Source organism: Chrysemys picta, chromosome 7, assembly GCF_011386835.1.
Source record: "Chrysemys picta bellii isolate R12L10 chromosome 7, ASM1138683v2, whole genome shotgun sequence".
Classification (NCBI taxonomy): Eukaryota; Metazoa; Chordata; order Testudines; family Emydidae; genus Chrysemys; species Chrysemys picta.
Window position 1 is genome coordinate 30,133,931 of NC_088797.1, and position 25,033 is coordinate 30,158,963.

General features: G+C 51.8%; 1 protein-coding gene across 2 annotated transcripts; it reads right to left on the minus strand.

The window, feature by feature from the left end:
- Positions 1–103: 103 nt before the first annotated feature.
- On the minus strand, positions 104–24,798 carry CTSF (cathepsin F). Of its 2 annotated transcripts, XM_005305498.5 has the most exons (14): positions 24,566–24,798; positions 19,219–19,338; positions 16,714–16,789; positions 14,119–14,219; positions 13,489–13,564; positions 13,167–13,280; positions 12,773–12,918; positions 7,738–7,834; positions 6,730–6,810; positions 6,176–6,295; positions 5,494–5,558; positions 4,859–4,949; positions 4,207–4,265; positions 104–3,714 (listed from the first exon to the last, which is right to left on the minus strand). In XM_005305498.5, the coding sequence occupies exons 1-14, from the start codon at positions 24,770–24,772 to the stop codon at positions 3,640–3,642; spliced, it is 1,428 nt and encodes a 475-aa protein (XP_005305555.3). In that variant the 5' UTR covers positions 24,773–24,798; the 3' UTR covers positions 104–3,639. The 2 variants fall into 2 exon arrangements, with proteins under 2 accessions (XP_005305555.3, XP_042705679.2); XM_042849745.2 differs by lacking the exon at positions 19,219–19,338.
- Between the last annotated feature and the right edge of the window lie 235 nt (positions 24,799–25,033).

Consider the following 25,033-nt stretch of genomic DNA (forward strand, 5'->3'; position numbering starts at 1 on the left):
CTCCTTACCCCTGGAAAGTCCACTTTAAAGCTGCAAAGCAGCACCCCTTTGTTGTGGGGGGGAGGAGCGTCTCTGGCCCGAGACAGAAAATGCAGCTCAGGCACCGGGTTCATCATTTATTATTTGTGTAGAACACAGATCAAGGAACATCAAACCCTACAGCATCGCTCTCAGCTCCTGCTACCACTGCTCTGTGGCAAGCCCAGCCTGCCCTCCCTCCCACAGAACAGCCCTTCACATTTTTCTGTTACAAGAACCTGCAGAATTTTTCTCCATGCAAATGACAAAGGGGAAAATCCAACTTTGCCCCCAAAAAACCTCACCCCGCCCCTCCTTGCTCCTCCGCTTGTAACAGCATCCTCCAAAAGCAAAGTGCTTAACAAATCTTAGCCTGTTGCTCCTCCCACGCCGGGGAGGTAGGCCATGGTGCGCTGAACTTTCCTCCTACCTGTACATACAGCTTCCTTGCTGTAGTCTACTGGGGACAAGTGCCCATTCTTTTAAGCAGAGGTTCCACAAAGGATCAGCGCTCCAGCCCCCTTTCTGTGCCATTTCAGTCCTTGAGCCAGGAACCCGGATCAGCTAATTAAGTCCTGAGTTTCCAGAGCGGAGAGGAAAAAACCCAACAACCAGGCTTTTCTTTATTGCTTAGGAGAGATCTGGGCTGGTGTTGCAGCAACATATGGCACTAAAACCCCAGTCACTCAGTAACACACTGGAAGGACTAGATCCTCCCCGGGCAGGCGTAAAGCAGGATCACAAAAGGCTACTGCCCCCTTGCCTTGTGCAAATCCACTTTCGAAGTGCGTTTCACCAAGGAGCCCCGCGAGGGGAAATACTGCAGCGAGCCTCTAGCAGCGTTAGTTCAGAGCCCCCAACCTGTGCTACGTGCGGCTCTGCAAAACGGAAAGAATCGAATGTAACAGAATGGTTTTAGCAGTGAGATCACAGCAAGGCCTACTCAACCATCTCCCACCGTGGACTTACACTAGTGCTTGGGAGGGGGGGAGCAGGAGATATAGGGAGCCACAGGGCTTCCCCCCCATCCAACTTTGATCACCTACTCTGACAATAACACTTTGCCTGATCAAAAGGCTTCCTATATGAATTTGCACCCCACTGTGGGGGAGGGGTATAGCCCCTGTTTGCTGAGAAGGGGGGAATAGCCCCTGTTTGCTGTACAGCTAAGGAGAAGGGACTTGCCCACAGACCACACAGCTTGGGAGCAGCAGAGCTGGAAGCAGAAGCCAGGACGTCAGGTGTAGCCTGCACCTGCCCACCCCCTGCATGGGAAGTGACACGGCTGCAGTGGAGGCAGCATATAGGCTGGGCAAAAATGGTCTGACCCAGCTGTTTTTCCGGCAGGAAATTACGTTTTCACCTAAAGGAATATTCTGTGAAAACTATCCGGTTTTGGCGGAAAAATCTACATTTTTTTTGTTTCTGTGTCAAAAAAACCCCAAACACCCGGCAATCAAAATAGTTTGGCAATTAAATATTTCAGTTCCCACAGGCTACCACAATGCCACAGTGGAGTGTAGTTCAGTTGACTCATGTCCCTATTCTCCTATATGGATGGTGCTCCCCAGACTACATCTCCCATGATACACCACCTTTGCCTCCCAAAAGGGGAGAGCACAGTGTAACATGGGAGGTTAGTCTGAGTAAGGATCCCAGCCTATAGAGGAGAATGGGCACAAGAAGCACCTAAACTACAACTCCCATGAGGCACTGGGGCTAGCCAGCAAGAGGGGAGACTATAATGCATCATGGGAGATGTAGTCTGACCAAGGAGCCCAGCTCGGCAGAATCAAATTTTTTTTTTTTTTGCATTCTTGGGGGGGGGGGGGAAATCACATCTTTTCACTGAAAAAAAAAACAAATATTTTCTGACCAGCTCCAGAGAGGATATTAACGCCCCTCTCTGGGAGCCTGGGAAAGCCAGTTTAGCATTAAAGGATAGGTGGATTCTCATAGCTCAGAGACAAATTGCAACACCAGAGTGGCTGAAAAATACAGAGCATGTGTGACGTGGGTGGACTACAACTCCCAGCATGCAGTGCTCCAAGCTGCCTTCCCCCAACCTCCCAGAGAACTGCTGCCTCCAAGAGAGCTTCCCTGGCTGGCCAGCCCTGCTCACATGTGAGCTGGTGCCAGGGCTGAGCCCTGGAATATAAGGGAGCTTTTCTTCCGCTCTGCCCTGTAAGGGGAGCCCAGAGGGAGGACTGCCCACCTGGCAGTGTAAGGAGAGCCCATGGAGAGCCAGGGGAAGAAATCCCACCTAAACAGTAGCTGGCTGTACCCAGGGCTGGATTTAGGGGCAGGCAACTGCCTGGGGTGCTGGGCCTGGGGTGCTATAAGGTCTTCAAAAGTTTAACAAATGGAGGGAGGGCGCCGAAGCCACCACTTGGTCTAGGGCTGAACCTGGCTGTATCCTGCAGTCTAGTCTCCGATCCTTCAAAGCAGCCTGCATTTTCCTGAAAGCCAGGAGAATCTGGGGCACCGCAATTCCTGTTTTCCAAAAGCCACAGCTGGGCAGGGGTGTGACCCAAGGGCCTGTCCTTTGTAAACCCAGGCTCCTCCAAGCGCCCACCCCCAAAAGTGAAGCTTTGGAAACCCTTGCCCCAAGACATGAGATGGGAGCAAAAATGGTTTTTGGGGGGAGGGGTGCGGAATCTAGAGACTGGTCAGTTTCATGGGCTTAATGCCCCATCTTGAGGCTAATCATTAGTGATTCCCTGTAATAGACCCAGCCAGGCAGGCTTGAAAAATAGAAACCAGCAGGCCCAGCCCCTGTTCCAGAGAGAAGCAGCAGCTCCAGCTAGGGGCAGCGTAGCAGAATTAGGGCCAGGGATTGAAATTAGTGAAGTGCCCCTCCCGCCCCCGGCCTGATGGGAACGGGCACAGCTGGCAGGGACTGTATTGAATCCACCAACGGAAGCAAACCCGGGGGGTGGGATCGTTTCTCTGCCAGGAGAGAGTGAGCTGCCTTCGGAGCGTGGGTTGAAAAGCAGCCCTGGTGCTGGGAGCCAGGACTCTTGGTTCCAGCTCAGCGGGGCGGGGGAGGAACATGAGATGAGCGGCACGTCGTTCCAGGGTATTGCACAAACCCATGGCTGGAGGAGGCCCAAGGGACTGGAGCATAGATTGGGCAGCAGCTCCAGTGCCGCCAGCATCCCACTCTAGGTGGCCTTTCACCCCACGAAGTCTGTCCCACTGACCTCAACTGGCGGGGGGAGCCAGGAGCCTCAGCAGTGGGAGATCTTGCAAAGATGCAGCCCTGGGAGATGGCCCATAAGGACAAATTCTGCAGCTCTTTCTGGGTGGCATTCTCCAGGGCAGGGGGCAGACCAGGGCTCCAGGGCAGGGGGCAGACCACTCCCCAAGATGCATGCATGAGTGCCCCCTGCCAGCATGGCCCAGCCTCCCCCATCCTGCTGATCAGCCAGCCCCAAGTCAAGTCTCTTCCCAGCCCCTTTGCGTTTCCACACTGTGGCATCTCCCCGAGCTTAGCCAGGGCCCTTCCCCCTTCTCAAGTCCCTCTCCTAGGCTCTAGGGAAGCTAGTGGGCCGGGGCAGTGTAGCGAGACACAGAGGAGGGGATTCACAGGGAGGTGGGGCGGGGGAGGTCCTGCAGTGTCTAGTCCACCACAGCTGAGCTGCACATGGTGTTCATCCCGCAGGCTCTGCTGCCCCGGTACAGGTAGTAGTAGCCCTGGAAAAGGAAAAAAAAGAGGGGTTGATGGGTTCCCATCAGCTAGCAAGCCACTACTCCAGGCCTAATTCCCCCAGCACCTGCTTATTATGGCTTAGCTTTGGGCACCCCCCTGTGGCAAGACTGGGAGGTGCAGGCTGGGAATCCCAGGAGAACCACAGGGATTGGTCTGTGTCCAGCAGCCCTGATGGAAGACCCCCTTTTCTACCCCCTGCTGCCCAGCCCTGGCTCTCTGCTGCCAGGGACAATACTAGGGAACTAGGCCAGGCTGGAAACGTGGGAGAAAACAGAGGGAGGCCAGCTTGAGCTGCTGCTGGGAGGATACCTGGCCTCCCCTCCCTGGGGATGGGGCTGGGGGAAGGACGGGAAAGCCAGGCAGCCAGTACAGGGGAGAGGGATTGGGAGGAGAGGAACAAAGCCAGGTGGCCAGAGCAGTCTCTATCCCAGCCCACACCCACAGCATGGGCACCAGCTGCTCCTCACTGGACTCACCTGCTCGCCCCAGTTCTCGCCCCAGCTGTTTTTGATGGCCCAGAAGGGGGTGCGGTCACCTGGAAGGTAGAAAGGGCCATCATGAAGGCTAAGCTTGAGGGGAGGGGGCTGGACAGTTCCTGATACATGGCTGGGGCAGAGCCCAGGCTGCCAGGAGTGTTGCATCATTAGCCAGCACTGCCTGAGCCCCTGCTGTCAGCTTCCACTTTTATAGCAAGAGGGATTCTGTAGATTATAGAAACCGGTCATAGTAGTACCCAGACTCCTGGGTTCTATCCCCACCTCTGAGAGAGGAGTAGGGTCTAGTGGTTAGAGCAGAGCTGGAAGTCAGGACACCTGGGTTTCTCTCTGATTCTGCCAGACTCACTATGCCTTTGAGCTAGCCACCTCCCCTTTCTGTGCCCCTGGTCACTACAAATCCATGAGATAGGGCTGGGAGCAGCAGGGACTTGGCTCAACAGTGACACATGCTGGTGGCAATGAGAACTACCTCCTCTAGGCTGGATAGTATGGAGGAAGGGCCAGCAAGGCCAGTCCTGGAGGGAAACAGGATGGTGCCCAAGGTGGCTCATTAGGTCTAAGGGAGCCTAGGGAATTGATGTCCCCAAGGGGTGGGGGGCCTGCCTGTGGATTCCAGACTAGCGTCACTTACGTGTCCCATACCCCACCAGCAGCACGGCATGATCAATCATCCAGGGGTTGCAAAAGAGCCTGAAGGGGTGGGAGACCCCCCTCCTGTAGAACTGAAGGGGAGGGAGATGAGGAACATAACATTAGCCAGCTAACTGCACAGATTCCCTACAATGCCACCGAGATGCAGCTACCCCTAAGGTGGAGCACAGGGCTCTTTATACAGGGATCCCTTGCCCGGTGCTGACCGTCTCTGGGATGGGAAGTGCCCCTTACTGAGCCCCTGCCCTGCATCACAGCACAACCTAGTGCCAAGCCTAGGTATTGGGGCAGCACTGAATGCAAAGGGAGAGCCCCCCTGCTGAATTTGAGCAGCAGCTCATTCTCTGGCATCCCACTGGATCCAATGCCACCTGGCTTCGGCTAGAACTCAGGTCCCACGTTTTAACCCCTCATTCTGAGAGCCCCCAGGGCCAGAGTAGGACATCTCAGCAGCCTCAGGGCCTTCACACAGCTCTTTATCTGAGGCACACACCGCATCCCCGCCCGCCCGCCACACCAGGCTGTAATGAACCAGCGAGTCTGAACTCCACTGGAATCCCACCCAGTCTATAAGGACATGGGAGCAGGTGGCTCTGCCCCGAAGCGTCAGCTCACCTGCATGGCGAAAGCATTGAGTGCGATGGAGATGGGTCCGTTCTTCGCCAGCCATGCCGCGATCTCTGGAACGGACAGGATGGATGAGTTTGGGCTGTGGCAGGGAGGGCGCTGGGTCTATCGCAGCGCTGACTGGGAAGGGGGCAGACAGGCACGACCCGCCAGGCATCAGCAGCCTCCAAGGGGTCTCGGCCTCACATGGCTCATGAGGTTCCCTGTGCTCCTTGCAGCCAGGACTCTCTGGGGCTCTGGCACGTGCATCTCAGCTAGCAGAGGCTTGGTGGTGGCTGCGCTGCCCGGGACAGGTATGGGGGAGCAGCGTGGTCTAGTGGAAAGGGCACTGGACTGGGACTCAGGAGACCTGGGCTGGACCCACAACAGGCTGCGTGACGTGACCCTGGGCAAGGCCCTTCCCCACTCTGTGCCTGCCTTTCTCCTCCCACCCTCTTTAGGGCAGGGACTGTCTGTGCAGCGCCTGGCATGACGCGGGGGAAGATCTCGGCTGGGAGCTCTGGACAGCGCCTGGCACAAAGGGTCCCAATCTACCCTAACAAACACAGCTGTGTGGAAGGGCAGGTCTTTTCCACTGGCAGCTCCAAGTCTCCCTCCCTCCCCCTACCAGGCCCCAGTGACTGGAGTTAGGAGGAGGCAGGGCAGAGCAGGAGGAGGAGCCCGGACTCACCGGTCTCGTCACGGGAGATCTCCACAGAGCTGTTGATGTAGACGGCCACCTTGGTGGTGGAGAAGCTGCAGCTCTGCTTGTGGCCCTCATAGCTATAATCACCCTCTGTCTCCAGGCCACCTGGAAGGAGCGATCCCCGGGAAGGGAGGGTTAATAATGCCAGGGGCTAAGAGATAGATCCTGCTGCAGGGAACTCGCCTGGGGCTTGTACAAGACTATAGGGATTTGGAAAAGCTCTGCGATGCGCCTCAATCCCGACCCACAGCCCCCTGCTACCCCAGCCCTGGGCTCCCCATCACCCCCACCCACAGCTCAGCCTCTGACCCCAATCCTGACCCACAGCCCCCTGCTACCCCAGCCCTAGGTTTCCCGCGCATACAGCCCTGCCAATGCCCCTCAACCCCTACCCACAGCCCCCTGCTATTCTATTTTACCTCAGCTAGTAATAGCTGAGGATCTTCCTTAACTGCCCAACCCTTGAGCTTCACCTGCTTGCCCCAGTCAGGGTAAGGCCTTGACCTCCCTGCATTGGGCCTGGATGGTCCTGAGCTCACCTAGCTGCTCAATGGCCTCGTACGCATTGGAAGGCAGCCCTCCTCCGCAGGCATGGTCCAGTCCATCGCAGTCCACCAGCTCTGCAGGGAGAGAGACTGGCTCTTACTGACCTGAGGCTCTCAGGCTCCCATCCCCCCCGGGAACAGCCTCCCAGCTGGGATGCTCGTGGCCAGCTGGAGCCACTCCCGAGGCTCCGTTAGGGTCTCCCAAAGCTTTGCTGGCCTCAAAGCTGTCCCCATCCCCGGTTGGCTGCTCCACATCTCTCTGCCACAGGTGTTCAGCAGGTAGCGTGGGCCACTGGACTAGGACACCTGGGTTCTATTCCTAGTCCTGACACTGACCTAGGGCAAGCTCCTTCCCCCCTCCGTGCACATTTTCTCCCCCACCCCTGGTCTAGTTAGAATGGAAGCTCTGCAGGGCAGGGACTGTCTCACAATGTGTCTGACCGGGGGCATGGGGCGACCTCAGTCAGGGTCTTGTGTAGAGCTCAACATGACAGGGTCCCCTAGTCTTGACAGAGGCTGCCTGGCTCTACCACCAACCCAGGCCTGGTCAGGTTTGCTGACAGTGCTGAAATCAGAGTGGAAGCTGCAAACATCTCTGGGGAGATCAGGGCACTGAAGGGGGATTAGCTCCCACCTCCTGACCCCCACCCCAAATAAGGAGTGGGAGGGGGAACCCAGCAACCAGCCCTCCTTCTCCTCGAAGCCAGTTTGGGTTCTTCACTCTGGTGCAGGGATCGACTCTTAACAGGGATTTCCGAAGAGCCATCGTCTCAGGGAAACCAGCTAGGTCCAGGGAGCCTGGGAATCGGTCAGGCTCTCTGGGGCACCAGCCATGCCATGCACTCCCTCTCCTGGCTAAACAGCCCAGGACTCAGGGAGCTCCCTGTGTGGCCAGATTGGGCAGTGCAGGCTGGGAGAGCCACAGGGTCCTGGATAAGGGATCCCTCTTATTCCTGTCACAGCCCAGTCCTGGCTCCTACGTCACAAGTGCCAGCCACATACCCTGCTCCGACAGCGAGACAAGAGACCCCCGGCGCAGGAACCACTGTCCTTCCACATTGCCGGTGACAGAGAAAGCCCAGCAGGAGCCGCACATACCCTGGAAACACAAGGCCAGACAGATGATGGCCCACGAGTGACATGTCAGTGTCCCAAACCCGTAGACTCTCCCAAACCCCATCAGGAAATGGTGCGGGAATGCTGGCTGCAAGGAAACTCGCAGCTACTCCAGTCCTGGCCTCTCGCAGCAGAGGGCACTGCCTGTGCTCTTTGGGATGAGACAGCGACAGCTATATTAGCACTGGTGGCATGACATCCTTGGAAGGGTCGCACGCAGGGATCAAACCCGCAACCTCTGGCTCTACCTCCCTGAGCCTCTACAGCTTGTGCTAAACCAGGTACATTAGCTCAGAGGCATTAGCAGCCTCAGCTGCTATACCTGGTCTAGCCACTAGCGGGGGACAGAGTGCCACAACAGGTTATGTTGGCCTAAGCCAGAGGTGGGCAAACTACAGCCCATGGGCCACATCCGGCCTGCAGGACCCTCCTGTCCAGCCCCTGAGCTCCTGGCCTGGGAGGCTTGCCCCGGCCCCTCCCCTGCTGTTCCCCCTCCCCTGCAGCCCGAGCTTGCTTTGCCGCTGGCACAATGCTCTGGGCGGTGGGCTGCGAGCTCCTGGAGCAGCGCAGCTGCAGAGCCCGGCCTGACCCGGTGCTCTGTGCTGCGCAGTGTGTGGCTGGCTCCAGCCGGGCGGCGCGACTGTAATGCCGCCGGCCACAGGTGCTCCAGGCAGTGCGGTAAGGGGGCAGGGAGTGGGGGACTTGGATACAGGGCAGGGGAGTTTGGGATGGTGGTCAGGGGGCGGGGGTGTGGATAGGGGGAGGGGCAGTCAGAGGGCGGGGAACAGGAGGGTTGAATGGGGGCAGGGGTTCCGGGGGGCAGTCAGGAAGGAGGGGGGGGTTGGATGGGGGTGGCAGTCAGGGGCGGGGGTTCCAGGAGAAATCAGGGGACAGGGAGCAGGGGGTGGATGGGGCAGGGGTCCTGGGGGAGGTGCTGTTGTAGATCAATCTCTAATAATTTTCATATGACTTTACATTGTGCCTCTTCATATAACCTTGTGGTGGGTCTACCCACGTGTGACCTCTGTTTTCATGGGACTTTGTATCAAAGCCTCATTTAGAAACTTTGCATTGCCCTTGGTATAATATTATAGCCCCTAAGGATAGAATAAGATAGAAGAAAATTTTCTTTTTGCTAGCAGTAGAACAAGAGCTCTCCCCCTCCCCCCACTCTTAATCAATTGCCCTGTTGAATGAATGAGGTGTGGATGAGCAAGGCATGAAAGGCAGCACCTCCAGACAGCCTCAACTGTTGGAGAGGGGCTGGGAGCCAGACCCAAGAACAATAAAACGTGTCAAGTGGGCTCATTAAAGACAAGCAGACATACTGATGGCCTCGGGGGTTAGAAGCAAGCACCTTCTTTTGGAAACACCCTCTTTGCAGCATTGGGACAACACTCAAAAGAAAGCAGCACAAAGGACCAATGGACACAGACACAGAGTTTGAATCTGGTATAGATTAGCATAAGAGGAAAGCTGCTATAAAAGTGAGGTGTCTTGCAGAGGACCCCGGGTCTCATCTTGTCAACATGGGAGCATCGATCCGGATCGGCAGAAGCCCGGCTCCACCCCCTCCCCCATCTAACTCACCTGGCCAGTGAAGTTAAGGGGAGCAACTAATTGGTAACAACAAGACGGAATGGGTTTGTGTGTGTGTGTGAGTGTAAGTGTAATATATTATATGCATATAATACAGTGTTAATGAATACATGTATTACTAATAAATGTGGCGTTCTGCCTTATTCCCCCTGAAAAGATCCTGTGCAGTACTTTAAGTACAACATTTTGGTGGAGAATGCGAAAGGGGGAGCAAGCATAGAATCCACAGTTATTATAAAACTGGTGTGCACACCGCCAGCTTTAGCAAGCCTGGCACTATAGGAAAAAGAGCGTAAACTTTCAGTTAATTAACCAAACTCTGAAGGATATAGGAGTTTAGGTTTAAATTGTGTTTCTCACTGTGATCCGGGGAAGGATCTAACCAAACTCTGAAGGATATAGGAGTTTAGGTTTCAATTGTGTTGTAGAGGTACATACACCCTCAGCCATAGGAAGGCTGAGCTAAAGAGGAGAACTTAGTGTTTCTCACTCTGATCCGGGGAAGGATTTGTATAATTGGTGTATGAACCCTCGGTGGTAGCAGACCAAGTAATACAGAGGGAAGCTTAGCGTCTCTCCCTCTGGCCCAGAGTGGGTTAAAAACATAAGATGCAGATCTTGTTCTGTTAAACCAAACTCTGAAGGATATAGGAGTTTGGGCAGTGTAGTGTGGTTTATGTTTGTTTGTTTTTTTGTAAGTAATATTCTGGTAATTTCACAATTTTGAAGAAAATGTTTAAGGAATGGGACCAGGAAGGGTGGGGGCTAGTTGGAAAGCCCACCCTCCTTGCTAAATTGGTAGTGGAACAAGGCTTGTGCCCATGGAAAGGAACTGTTTATTGGAAAAAGCAGGATCGGGCCCAGGCAAGCAACAGATAGAGAAACTGAAAAACAGGTTGGGTACAGAGAGTTAAAACAGCACTCTCAAATCTTACAGCAGCAGTAACATCAGGAAAAGAAACATTTGAGACCCCAGAAGGGGGCAAACCTTTGGGAGATTGGGAAGGGGGATATTTGGGTAAATTCCTCCTCCCAGGGCCAAAATGCCATTGAAACAGTTAACAACAGTGCCTGCTTGTGCCTCAGATCTCCAGGCCATGGCAAAATGGCTAAAGATTTTAAAACAAATTTTTTTCTAGATAGAGTGTTAACGCCCTTTTACTGAGAGAAAGGGAGAATTTACACTCACAAGAAATGCACCACTTAATTAGCATTTGTGCAGCCCCAAGTACCAAACACACTGTGGCAGAGACCAAGCAGGTTCTGCCATGGTGAAAGCACTGTGCTAATTTGTTTCCAAGCTTCTATCTTTCAGGTTCTGAACCAAAACATCAGGAGAGCTGGTACCAGCTGAAGAGTTATAAAATACCATGGTTATAGTGTCATGACAAAGTCTGTGTTCAGTGTTCTGTGTTGCATGTTCTGTGTCTGTCTCTAGTGGTGTCCTGTGCTAGCATTGGATCCAGAAAAAGAGGGGATACTACACTAGACAAGGCAAATGTCTTTTCCTCTCTCTACTTCCCCCATGTCCATCCAATTTATCAATCACCACTTGTGTCCAAAAAACTTTAGTCCCCAGTACATCAGGGTTATTTTGTTTTGTTTTGTCAGGTTTTCTAATAATCATTTTGTTGTTGGTTTTTTGTTCTTGATACATTTGTATTGTTAGTTACATTTGCTTGTATTATTATTCATTCCACACTTTCCTCTATGCACTCTGATTCTATTTCCCCAAGCTCTGAAGGGTAGTTCTTGGGCCCCCATCACCTGTAAGACCTTGGCCCATAATTGTATGGCCCCATCTTTCATGTCCCTAGAAACCTCTGAGAACAACTGTTAAAAATAGGGAATTCTAAAACATTTTAGCAAATGAATGTTAGTTTAAGTCCAAATCAGCTTAACCTTGCATAACAACTGTGGTACTCCTACAAAATCTTATTTGTTGTGTGTGCTTAAGAATGTCCTGACCTCAGTGACTTTTATTGTTTGATGGCTATTGCAGCATCAAACTTGGGCCTCATTTTGTTTGTCAATGTACCCAATTATTGTAATGGTAACGGTTTTGTTGTATTTCCAATTATTATAATTATAATTGTTTGCATTTGTGTTTATGTTATATCTGGTGTTTAGTCAATTGTAATGGTTTTAGTTATATTCACCTGGTTATAATTGTTTGGTTTGTTTGCAACAAATACAAAAGATTTATATGGTGACCACTCAAGAATTGTTCTTGAGAGGTCAAAAGGGGGACAATGTAGATCAATCTCTAATAATTTTCATATGACTTTACATTGTGCCTCTTCATATAACCTTGTGGTGGGTCTACCCACGTGTGACCTCTGTTTTCATGGGACTTTGTATCAAAGCCTCATTTAGAAACTTTGCATTGCCCTTGGTATAATATTATAGCCCCTAAGGATAGAATAAGATAGAAGAAAATTTTCTTTTTGCTAGCAGTAGAACAAGAGCTCTCCCCCTCCCCCCACTCTTAATCAATTGCCCTGTTGAATGAATGAGGTGTGGATGAGCAAGGCATGAAAGGCAGCACCTCCAGACAGCCTCAACTGTTGGAGAGGGGCTGGGAGCCAGACCCAAGAACAATAAAACGTGTCAAGTGGGCTCATTAAAGACAAGCAGACATACTGACGGCCTCGGGGGTTAGAAGCAAGCACCTTCTTTTGGAAACACCCTCTTTGCAGCATTGGGACAACACTCAAAAGAAAGCAGCACAAAGGACCAATGGACACAGACACAGAGTTTGAATCTGGTATAGATTAGCATAAGAGGAAAGCTGCTATAAAAGTGAGGTGTCTTGCAGAGGACCCCGGGTCTCGTCTTGTCAACATGGGAGCATCGATCTGGATCGGCAGAAGCCCGGCTCCACCCCCTCCCCCATCTAACTCACCTGGCCAGTGAAGTTAAGGGGAGCAACTAATTGGTAACAACAAGACGGAATGGGTTTGTGTGTGTGTGTGAGTGTAAGTGTAATATATTATATACATATAATACAGTGTTAATGAATACATGTATTACTAATAAATGTGGCGTTCTGCCTTATTCCCCCTGAAAAGATCCTGTGCAGTACTTTAAGTACAACACTGTCAGGGGGCGAGAAGCGGGGGGGGGAAGGGGGGGTTGGATAGGGGGCAGGGGCCAGGCCATGCCTGGCTGTTTGGGGAGGCACAGCCTCTCCTAACCAGCCCTCCATACAATTTCCAAAACCTGATGCGGCCCTCAGGCCAAAAAGTTTGCCCACCCCTGGCCTAAGCTCTGCAGCTGCTGCTGTCAGGGGAGGCGGGTTAATGTAGCCATGGAAACCCACCTGGTCCTTGACGTCAGTGACAGCTCCATGCTCCCGCCAGTCCCATTCGGCAGGAGGCGGGTCGCTGGGGATGGCAGCCGGTTTCATGGGCCGGGCCGGGAATTTAGCCAGCAGCGGATTCAGGTACAGGGAGCGAAATTCCTCCTCTGAAATGAGACAGAAAGAAGCTGTGGAGAAACGCCCAGGACTCAGGAGACACAGGGTACTTGCCTATGATCTCCCCTGGCAGGGGGCGCTGCAGAGAGTGGGGCAGGAGCGCTAGCTGTGGGGAGAGCTCCCGGCTACTCCAGCCCTGGCCCCACGTGTAAAGAGCGGGGAGCTCCTAGCCCTTCCCAGTAGGGTGTGCTGCCACGACTCCATGGGCACACTGAGCCCAAAGCCATCGCCCTCTCACCCGTCAGGTCACTGAACTTGGTGACTCCATACTCGGCTGTGCCCTGGTCCAGCTCCTGGATTGTCCGAGCCTTTTCCAGGTTCTCCGCGAAGATCTGCAAACGCCTCTCGGCTTCTAAACAGGGAAACAGACCCAGGGAGTCAGAGTCATTGTGAGGCAGGGAGTGTGTCCGAGATACGGGGGGCTCCCTGACGTGTTGCAGGAGCCAGTGCAAAGGATTCTTAGGTGGGAAGAGCTGAAAGGGTGACAGGAGCTGGCTCGCAGGATTCTGCAAAGGTGGTGGGATGAGGGCCCAAGAGATATGCCAGCACCTGGGGCTCACCTCTTTCATCCTTGTAGCTCTTCTTGTAGGTGGTCAGGAAGTCTTTGAACAGCGAGATCAGCTGGATGGAGGCATTCTAGGGACAGGGAGGCAAGCGGCTTAGAGACCTGGAAGGCTGGAGGCGGTAACTCAGTGACTGATGCTGGAAGACGTGCCATCTGCCAAGGCCAGGCGAGTGCCTGGCTGCAGGGGGTGCTATAGACCCATTCTCAGCCTCCTCCTGCAGCAGGTCTGTCTCTGGAGCATTGCAGGAGGTTGGCCTTAGGGCTGGTGACCAGAGGAGGTGCCACGCTGAGGCACAGCACAGGGGCAGAGTGGCAAGGGGGTGGAGCCAGAGGCCAGGGCGGTGGCATGGGGGAAGGTATGAAGCAGCGTATCACGGGAGGGGACTGGAGAAATGCAACCCAGAGAAGCACCCTGCCCCACGTGACATACTCCCCTAATCCAGGCCACATCCCCCTGCCCTACCCTGGGAGCAAGCGGCCTCATGTGTTCTAGTTCCAGCCCCATACACTCTCCCTTCTGGGATAGAGCCATGAGTTACCATCGCTAGAAGGGAGACTGGGGCCCGTCAAGAGACAGGACAAACTGGGCTAGAGAGGAGGAGGAGCGAGGCAGCCAGCCACTCACCTGGGAAAGGGCCTCCAAGCTAACTGGTTCTTCTGGTGTCTTGGCATGAGCCAGCTCCTCTGGCTCCAGCGATGCCACGCTTTGGACCTTCTCTGATGGCTCTAAACATAAGAGGAGGCAGCCGAGAGTACTGCAGTTAGCCCCAATACAGTTACTGTATAGATCTCATACGCCACGGGAGAACAAGGGCCAGTGCCCATCTTCTTCACACCCAACAGCCTCTACTGCTTGTGCTAAAGGAGATCTCCCTTGGCTAGCAGTAGTAGCAGGTCCCTTATCCTGTTGGTAGCCATCGGATGACACATTCACTCTTCTAGATTCCCAGATTGGAAGGCCAGATGGAACCATTGTGATCATCCACTCTGACCTCCTGCCAGAGAACCTCCCACGGCCCTTCCTGCCTGTAGCCCATATCTGGTGGCTGAGCTAGGGCATAGATTTAGAGATGCATCCAATCCCTAAAAACTCGCAGGGACAGGCTGGATTCTTCATCACTTGGACAGTTGTTCCAATAGTTAAACCCCTCCTTGTTAAAAATGTTACCTCATTGCTAGCCTGAACTTGTCCGGCTTCAGTTCTCAGCCTTTGGGTCTCAATCTGCCTTTCTCTGCTGAACTGATGAGTCCTCTGCCCTCCAAACTCTCCTCCCTGGGGACACACTTACAGCCTGAGTTCAACTCACATCTTCATCTTTAAGGCTCTAAGGAGCTCAGTCAATGCACAAAAATTGTATTGCTTGAACTATACCAGTCTACAGAGTAGCAGCTGTGTTAGTCTGTATCCGCAAAAAGAACAGGAGTACTTGTGGCACCTTAGAGACTAACAAATTTATTAGAGCATAAGCTTTCGTGGGCTACAGCCCACTTCTTCAGATGCATAGACTGGAACATATATTGAGGAGATATATACACACATACAGAGAGCATGAACAGGTGGGAGTTGTCTTACCAACTCTGAGAGGCCAATTAAGTAAGAGAAAAAAACTTTTGAAGTGATAATCAAGCTAGCCCAGTACAGACAGTTTGATAAGAAGTGTGAGAATACTTACAAGGGGAGATAGATTCAATGTTTGTAATGGCTCAGCCATTCCCAGTCCTTATTCAATCCTGAGTTGATTGTATCTAGTTTGCATATCAATTCCAGCTCAGCAGTCTCTCCTTGGAGTCTATTTTTGAAGCTTTTCTGTTGTAAGATAGCCACCCGCAGGTCTGTCATTGAATGGCCAGACAGGTTAAAGTGTTCTCCCACTGGTTTTTGAGTATTATGATTCCTGATGTCTGATTTGTGTCCATTAATTCTTTTGCGTAGAGACTGTCCGGTTTGGCCAATGTACATGGCAGAGGGGCATTGCTGGCACATGATGGCATATATCACACTGGTAGATGTGCAGGTGAACGAGCCCCTGATGATATGGCTGATGTGATTAGGTCCTATGATGATGTCACTTGAATAGATATGTGGACAGAATTGGCATCAGGCTTTGTTATATGCATCCGAAGAAGTGGGCTGTAGCCCACGAAAGCTTATGCTCTAATAAATTTGTTAGTCTCTAAGGTGCCACAAGTGCTCCTGTTCTTTATACCAGTCTAGTTAATGTGGTACAACCCCCTCTGTGTGCATGCAGTTATACGGGGATAGATAGGCGTATGCCTGTACAGGAAGGGGAATAAGTTATTCTGGGAAAGGCACCTTTACCCTAGGAAACTGCATCCACACTAGGGCTGGGTGGATATCACTATGACAGTGAAACATTGTCTATGTTATACAGAACCACTAACTGGCATAGCTATACCAGGACAAAACGGGATCTACAGCAGGCCTTAGTCTCTCACTCCAGACAGCTTTTCCAGAACGGGAATCATTCACGCCAGAAGCTGAACAAATTCAGACTGGAAACGGGAAACACATTTTTACCCGTGAGGGGAATTAACCGTCGGAACAACAGACCAAGGGCTGGGGTAGATTCTCCACCACTGGGAATGTTTAAATCAAGACAAGGTGTTTTTCTAAAAGCTCTGCTCTAGTTCAGCCAGGAATTAATTCAGGGCCAGCCTATGGCCTGTGTTCTGCAGGAGGTCGGATGATCACAATGGTTCCTTAGAACAGATGAATATTGTAGATCTTCTCTGAACCCTTTCCAAAGCTGTCACCATCTTTTTCACGGTGCGTCTGTCAATCTGGATGCAGCATCCCAGGAGTGGTCTCACCAATGCAGGTATCGCTGACATGCAGCCACTTCTGGGATGAGACAAGGCAGCTCTGCAACAGTGCACAGCAATGCTACACAGCAGGTGGGGAGGGGAGGACAAGGGGGGAATTAAGGTCAACAGAGTGGAAGCAGCCGACCTGGAGCCTGGCCAGGAGATTGGATTAACAGATAGCTATTTGGGAAAGTGCCAAATGACTCTTTAATGGCCAGAAGTGGATTAAAGCTTCCATAACCAGTTCCTTCCACCCAGGAAATACATGGTAAGTGACCCTATGCCAAGTGTGCAGGTGGTGGAGGGGTGTGGCTTTGATTCCAGACTTAATGCTCTTGTTTACATTCTAGTCAGGATCCTTTAAAGGGATGACACCCATGCAGACTCGCCATACCAGCTGGACGACACTCCTGCTTCACCAGCTTCTGTCTGTTCATCCAGGGCTGACTCCAGACCTCAAAGTGACAAGACTTCCAGGAGAGAGAGAAAAAAACAGGCCTTGCGTCAAAATTTCAGAAATGAACATTACAGAAAGCTGCCTGGAGGCAGCAGGGACGAATGGATTGGCAGGGCATGGTGATGGTGGTGGGGGGTTCTGTTCCTGGCTCTGAGAGGACAGTGGGGTCTGCTGGGTTAGAACGGAAGGGCTGGGAGAGTCAGGACTCCTGGGTTCTATTATTACTTCTGCTCATAACATGCGATGCTAGGGAAGCCCCTCAGCTGTACTCTGTAAAATGGGGCCAGTGTTTCTCTAACTCCTGGATGGGGTGCATGTGTCTTAGCTTATTTGTAAAATGCTTTGGGACCCACAGTTGAAAGAGGCCAGAGAAGAGCAGAATCCTTCCAGTCAACAGGCTGAACCCGAGTTACTCAGCTGACCCTCCACTAATGAAAGCTATAAAAAGATCCCCTAGTTACAGTGTGTTTGGGCTAATGCCAGGTCACAAGACAACGAATGAGAGGATTCAGCAGACAGAGGCCTGGCTCACGGGACAATGACTGGAGAGTCTGACACAGGACAAATACAGACCAGCAGGTCGCTTACAATGTAACCAGGCTCCTGGGTTCTGTATTAGTAACGTCCCTGTTTAGTTTCAAAGCCATCTCCCAGAGCCCCAGCTCCACTGCCTGCTTGTGATGATACCCCATTTTAATACTTTAAGAAACTTGCACTGGTGTGCGTGTACATACACACGTGCCCTTGCTTCTGATTTCAACCAGTAGAAGACAATCAGCTGTGTGTCTTAGCCCCCATACTGTAAACACCCAGGAGCAATTCTCCTGGAGCTCAAGTGGTAGTGATGCTGCTTCTGAAATAGGTAGATAGATCCCAGCTCTATCCTGCCACTGCTATGAAGTCCCCATAGTTTCTCCAATTCTCCTACTCTGATCCTAAGGAATGTGTTTGCCTGTAAGAGTGGTGTGTGCACAGGACAGGTGTGGTGGTGGGGGGGGTCGCCCACAGAGTTCTCCCATCATGCTTTGAGAACAACATCCCCTTCTAGAATCCCAATCGGGAATTGGAAAAGTCCAATCCCCAAACACCACCCCACATCTTACTGCATCCCAGATGAGACCTCCCTATGTGTCCACTCACTGGGATCCTAACTGTCTGCCTTCTCTTAAAGCAGAGCCGTGGAAACTACAGATCCCAGGATGCCATGCTCAACAATAACTGGCCTCCACTTGAATCAAGATGAAGCAAGATATGCTGGGAGCTGCAGTACCCTCGGCCATACCTTCATACCTGTTCCATTTCATGCAAATTAAGTGTATCCTTTGGGCTCCTACCCAGTTGGAGATGTGGCCCTTGCCAGGTGTCCACGATTTCAGAACTCCTGGAGTTACTGGGGGAAGGAGAAAGGCAGTGATTCACAATATCTCTGCCCAGATTCTGCTCTCTGTGATAGCAGTGTAAATCCAGAATCACCTCATTCAAATCAGTGAGATGAATCCACATTTATCTTGGTGCACAGAGAGAATCTAGCCCTAATTCCATGGAGGTCAATGATACAACACTAGAGTCACACCAGTTTAATTGACTTATTAAGAGTGGGAGGATCTGATTATGTGGACCCTGTGATGAAACAGGATTTTTCCGTAATATTTTTACAGCCCCGGTGTGTGCCTCGGTTTCCTCTACATTTTGTATGGCTGCCCAGTGGGGGGGAAAAGGACTGTCTGTCTGAGCCTGAATGGGTCATTAAAAAGGACTGGCTGAGGGTGACCCCGTATCAATGGAGAATCCGAGAAGCCAGTGGCAAATCCAGTCACCAGGACACTGACACCTAACAACTAATGACCCAGAGGGAGATGGATTTCCCCACCTCTCAGCAGGGAAGCTGAGCAAGATCACCCAGCTCCAGAACAAAGGACTTGGAAGGTGGGAGGTGGGGGGATAGGAACTGGCTGCTGGATGGAGTCTGGGCTCTCACCTTGGAGCTGACCAAGGACATCAGACAGAGAGAGACAGCCTGAACCTGGCGTTCGCTACAGCTTGCTGGGCTCTGCGCTGGCCAGAATGGACCGGGAGTAGGCTTTGACCTTCATTTCTCTGTGCTCACCTAAGGACGGCCTACGCGGTGTTCCAGCTGACTAATAAACCCGACTGTTTTGACAACACTGTTTGAGTGTCACTGCAAAGGCTGGGCTAGGTACATTAACCAGGAGTCTCTCTCAGCTGGACTCACTGTAGAGAGTTCACAGCGTGAAGCAGGAGTGCTGGAACCCCACAGGTTCAGTCTACAGAAGCGGTGAGACCCCCTCCCCCCCCCCCATTGGGGATCTGGTGCATTGAGGGGGTTCCTCCAAGAGACTGTGCCAAAGCTGGGGGTGTTGCACCAAGAGGGTGGATCTGTGACAGACCCAAAACAACCACAACCCAGCACCTGGTCCTTACTATTTGCTCCGGCTCCACTGAATTTTCACAGATAGCAGCATCCTGGTTTGTGAATCGGTGCTGGCTACACGGTGACTTCAGCAGGGTCACATCCAGATAGTACTTGATCCCATTCACCACCTGCAGACAGAGCACAGTTCTCGGGTAGGCAGAGCATGGCACCGTCTGCTCCATTACTGCAGACCCCAGCCTAGAACTTAACATTCAGTGACAATAAATGGGGAACTGGTGAAGACAGAACACCAGTTTGTGTCTGTGTCCAGCTGCCTGGATAAAGATTCCCCTCTATATTCATTACAGCCAAGTTCTGGCTCATCTCTACAGCAAAGGATGCTACAGCGATCTTGTTGGGACAAACTTGGGTTCAGATTTCCTAGCTTATTTCTTATACAGGCGAATATAAAGCATTTATAAAGCATGACCATTAGATCATCTACTCTGACCTCCCGTATAGCACAATTCAGAGAATATCCCACAGTCACCCCTGTGTTAAGCCCAATAACTTGTGTTTGGCTAAAACACCTTCCAGAAAGGCAGCCAGGTCTGGATTCACAGACATCAAGAGATGGGGAACCCACCACTTCCCTTGAGAGTTTGTTCTGAGGGTTAATCCCTAATTGGTAAAAATGTGCATCTTATTTTTAATGGCAATGTGTCTGGTTTTAACTTCAGCCACTGGTTCTTGTTCTGCCTTTCTCCACTAAAGAGCCCTTTAGTACCTAGGATTTTCTCCCTGAGGGTACTTTCACACTAGGATCAAATCACCTTTTGATAATTTTGAGAAGCTAAACAGGCAGCACTCCTTAAGTTTCTCATTGTCAGGCATTTTTTCCCAGCCCTCTTCTCAGCACCCTCTCCAATTTTTCAACATTCTTTCTAAAATGAGGCCCCCACCATTGGACGATTTACTCCCGTACTGGTCTCATTGATGCTACATACAGAGGTAACAAGCAATCAGAAAGTAATCTACCAGAAGCAGTTATTTATAAAACTATAGATCTCCCAGCACTAGTCTGAAGTTTGAGGGTAGATCTGTGCTAAATTTGCAGATTTTAAGCCAGGAGGGGATCACTATGATCAGGCAGGAGCCTGACACAGGACAGAGAATTTCACCCAGCGATTCCTGCATCTAGCCCAATAACATGTGGTTGAATTGGAACATAACTTTTAGACCAGCCTCCAATATGCTAGCCAAACTTGAAAAGCAAAATTGACTAGAAACAAGAGTGAAGCTGCCTGGTCTATTCCTCATTGTTCCAACCAGTAATGCAAAGGCGTAAGTAAAATGGAATGTACCAACACTTAGGGATGTAAAGACAATAACTGGGTTATCTCCAGAAGACAGTCCTGTGCTGGCCTAGCTGTGACTAACAGGGGAACATGAAGGTCCATTAGCAAGTTCTCTCTAAGGGTGTGTCTATGCTGCAGCTGGGAGGTGTAATTCCCAGTTTGGGTAGGTGTACGTGCCCTAGCATGATAAAAATGGCTAGCCACCAGAATGCAAGCCCATCTGAGATCCTAGGAACGTACCCAAGTGGCTAGTCCAAGCCATCGCTTGAGTACATACCTAGGATCTCCAACAGGATTGGACTTGGGCAGCAAGCCCAAACCACTGCCCGTACCCCCGCAGACTTGCTGCTATTTATGGCACGCTTGCTCAAGCAGAGCTAGTCTGTGCACGTCTGCCTAGGCTGGGAGTTACACCTCCCCCTGCAGTGCAGACATACCCTAATAGGATTTCCTCGCCTCTCGAGTCTCCTGCTAGCTTAGAATGCTTTGCCCTATTTTGAGTTCCGATAACTGGTTTATTTGTCATGTGCGAAGTGTGTGGATTAATTATTACATCTTCTTATTTACCAGCATCTGGAAGGGTTAATCACGTACTTTTGTACAGGGCTTCGTAAGTGGAAAGATGCTACATATTGTTAATTATGTTAATTAATTCCTGCTGGTTACAAATCCAGAATAGCGGGTCTGAATCCTCAGTCACACCACTCTGGCACTGCAAAGGGATCTTAAAGTTAGTAGTTATATTAGAGTAGCTCCTAGGAGCCCTGGCATAGAAGTAAACTGCCCCTTGAGAATATCTCCCGTGCCAGTCAGGGTAGAGCTGGAGTGAGGGCTCCACACTGACTCTGCTCCCAGCCCCCAGAGCAAAGGACGAGGCTGGAGCTCTCTGCACGCTAGCTACTCTCAGCTTCCAGGACCCACAGGGGGCCATGGGAAACAGAACATATGTTATACCTAGTTCCAGGCAGCCTCGTGCACAGCCCCAGGACACTATGCCCTCTCTGCTCTGGAATAGGAAGCCTCTGGCACTGAGAGATCTAGAATGGAGTGCAAGATTGCAGGGGACAGGAGGGGGGGAAGGGTGTCTTCCCAGGGCTACCCTGCAAGAGAAACTTGCACAGGAATCGCCAGACTGGATCAGACCCAAAGTCTGTCTAGTTAAAATCCTGTTTCTGACAGTGGCCAGATGCTTCAGAGGAAGGTACAAGAACCCCACAGTATGAAGATATGGGATAACCTCCCCTCCACTCCATTAGCTCTCACCCTGGTCTCTAACAGAGATCAGCTTAAGCCCTAAAGCACAGGGTTTTATACCCCTTCCAAAATTGTTGTCATTATGTAGGACACCTGTGAATATTCCTGAGATCCATATAAATGGCCAATCCCTTTTTGAATCTTGCTAAGTTCTTGACATCAATGACTTCCTGAGGCAAGTAGTTCCAAAGGGTCACGACAGGGTGTGTGAACCATGTATTTTCTTTTATCAGCTTTTAAGTCAATAGAAACGTAGGGCTGGAAGGGACCTACCGGGTTATCAAGTCCTCAAGTCCAGTCCCCACTATCACAGGCAACGCCCCATCATAGAATCCAGTCCAAAACTTATCCAGCTCCATCCTCAAACTACACCTCTACCTTGATAGAACGCTGTCCTCGGGAGCCAAAAAATCTTACCGTGTTAGAGGTGAAACCGCGTTATATTGAACTTGCTTTGATCCACCAGAGTGCGCAGCACCCCACCCCCGGAGCACTGCTTTACCACGTTATATCCGAATTCGTGTTGTATCGGGTCGCATTATATCGAGGTAGCGGCGTAGCTGGGTTGTTTGCCCCGCACTGCTCCTATGGGGAGGTATTCCAGACCCTCCCTCCTCGGATGGGCACAAACCTTCTTCTCATTTCCAGCCTCAGTTGATTCCTGGCCAGTTTATCCCCATTTGTTCTTTCGCCAACATTGTCCTTTAGCTTCAATAGATCTTTTCCCTCCGTGGAGTCTCCCCCACTGTACCTAGACAGAGCAACCAGATCCTCTCTCAGCCTTCGCCTGGCCAGGCTAAACTAATCCAGCTCTTTCAGTCTCCTCTCCTAAAATCAGCTCTCCATTCCCCGATCATCAACCTGGGAGCCCTTCTCTGTACCGGGCCAATTTGAATTCATCTTTGCTGAACATGGGTGACCAGAACAGAATGGAACACGGCATTCCAGATGACGCCTTGCCAGTGCCTTGTACAATGGCATTCATACTTTCCTATCTCAACTGAAGACTTTGCCTGATGCATCAGATTAGCTCTCCCTCCATAAGCGTATCTGGGTTTCAGATTAATTTTTCTCTCACGTGTTAGCTGCAGATCTCCATGAAAAAGCTCATTTTTCTAACATGAATGAGTGTTTTGTATTATTTCTGTTCTCAACAGTATTTCCAGCTGCTCCCACTATTAGAATCTTCTGCAAGTTTCGTTCATGTGCTATTTCTCCTGAATCATCAAGTTAAATAAAGCCATGCCCTATGGTACTAATTAGGCACCTCCCCAACTCGAACACCTTCCTGTTTATCTCCTTAGTCTCTTAGAGAATGTCCAGCCCACATGACTGCGCTCTGATCCAAGCCAAATTGAATTAATTTTTCAATTAGGATGTTGCGAGAGACTGCAGCAAGTGTTTTCGTAACATTCCAACCTATGGCAGGATTCTCCGGATGTCCATTTGTTTAGCTATGGAAATTATCGCATTTATCCGGGCAGGATGATTCTTTATAAACCTTTTGCTCACAAATCTGTTACTCTACAGAGGTTCCAATTGTTTCCTTCCCGTTATTGTACTAGGAAGGAAAGTCAGATTCACCGGGTGGTAACTGCCCTTAGAAACACACATAAGTAATCATACAAATTAGTAATTCCTCCCAGTCCACATAACCCAGTTTACGGCCCCAGTTCACATAATCTAGTCCACAGCCCCTTATCTAGTCCATATAACCCAATCCCCATCTCCCACAGTCCTTTTGCCCTGTACACCTGTCTATAACCCCTCACTCAGTCCATAGAACTCAAATGACACCAGCAGTGCTTTTACTGTACATTCTAGTCTTAATCCCCAGACCATACCCTCGTATAGGCCAGGCCATACCCCAGCATATCAACTACAACCCCAACGGTCCATTTACCTCAGGGCCTGTCTACATTTAAAACACGACAGCAGTACAGATGTGCCACTGTAGCGCTTCAGGGTAGACACTACCTATGACGATGGGGTTCTCCCATCGGTGTAGGTAATCCACCTCCCCAAGAAGCGGTAACTAGGTTGATGGAAGAATTCTTCTGTTGACCTAGTGTGGGCTACACAGAAACTTAGGGCGTGGATTTGTCACACCCCTGACCCACGTAGTTAAGATGACCTAATTTTCTAGCATAGACCAGGCCCAGGCCTCAAGCTGCAATCCCTATTCCTTTTGTCATTCCCAAATCCATGTAACCCAGTCCATGCCCCCCAGCCCTTTGCCCTGTATCCCAGTCCATGTACCCCAATATACCCCTTTGCCCTGCATGATCAATGTGTAGACCTTCAAGTCTACAACTCAAGCCAGAGCCTTTAGCCGTATAACACACACTGTGCCCCCCACCGCAGTCCACATAACCCACCCCAGACCCCACTAGCCCTTGTACAGTATACTCCAGTCCATATGTCCCAGCCTGTCCCTACGCACCCCCCGTCACGCCCTGATCTATATAACTCAGTCCATACCCCATCCACCTCCATCACTAGAACCCAGTCCATGCCCCCAGCCCCTCTGCCCTGTACCCTGCCTAGTCCAAACCCCTACGCAGCGAGGCCGTGGTCATATGATGCAGCTTGCAGTCCTTCTGCACCGCAGCACAAACCAGATCACTCCCCTGCCTGGCTCATATCACCCGGTCCGTGACTGCAAACACGGACCCACAGTCCGTTCTCCCTATCCCCAGCCAGGCTGCCGGTCGCCGGACACCCCCGGCCCGGGCCCTGCACGCGCACCGCGCTCAACCCGGCTCGGCCCAATCCCTACCCACAGCCCAGCCCAGCCCCTCACCTGGGCCTGCGCCCGCCGGATAGCCCCCAGCCGGGCCGGCCCCCCGCGCTGCTCCGCTGCCCGGCTGTAGCTCTCCAGGGCGAAGCGAGCCGCCTCCAGGGCCGCAGGGTCCAGGCCGGCCTCCAGCTCCCGCAGCGCCCCGGCCCCCGGAGCGGCCACCAGCGCAGCGGGCAGCAGGAGCCCGACCAGCAGCAGCGGCAGCAGCATCCCGGCCGCGGAATGAGCGCCGCCTCCCCGTGGGGCTCGCATATGGGCTGTAGGGCGGGGCATCCCGTTGCCATAGAGACGGGCCCGCCCCCTCTAGGCCGCCAGGGGGACCGAGCCCCACCCATCCCTTCCCCTCACGCGCTGCTGTCCCCCACCCTACCTGGGTCCCCTCAGGGCCTCTCTACCCCAGGTGCCCTGAGCACCCTACATACACTCCTAGAGCTCCCTGCAAGCTGCTTCCTTCTAGGGACCAGAATCAGC

Bases quoted from the DNA above. Each gene is read 5' to 3' on its own strand.
- CTSF (XM_005305498.5), bottom strand. From the start codon at position 24,772: ATGCTGCTGCCGCTGCTGCTGGTCGGGCTCCTGCTGCCCGCTGCGCTG. The intron at 4,950-5,493 runs GTGAGCTGACGC...CCTCCCCTTCAG, and splicing joins TCAATGCTTTCGCCATGCAG to TTCTACAGGAGGGGGGTCTC. The intron at 4,266-4,858 runs GTAAGTGACGCT...TCTACCTTCCAG, and splicing joins GCTGGTGGGGTATGGGACAC to GTGACCGCACCCCCTTCTGG.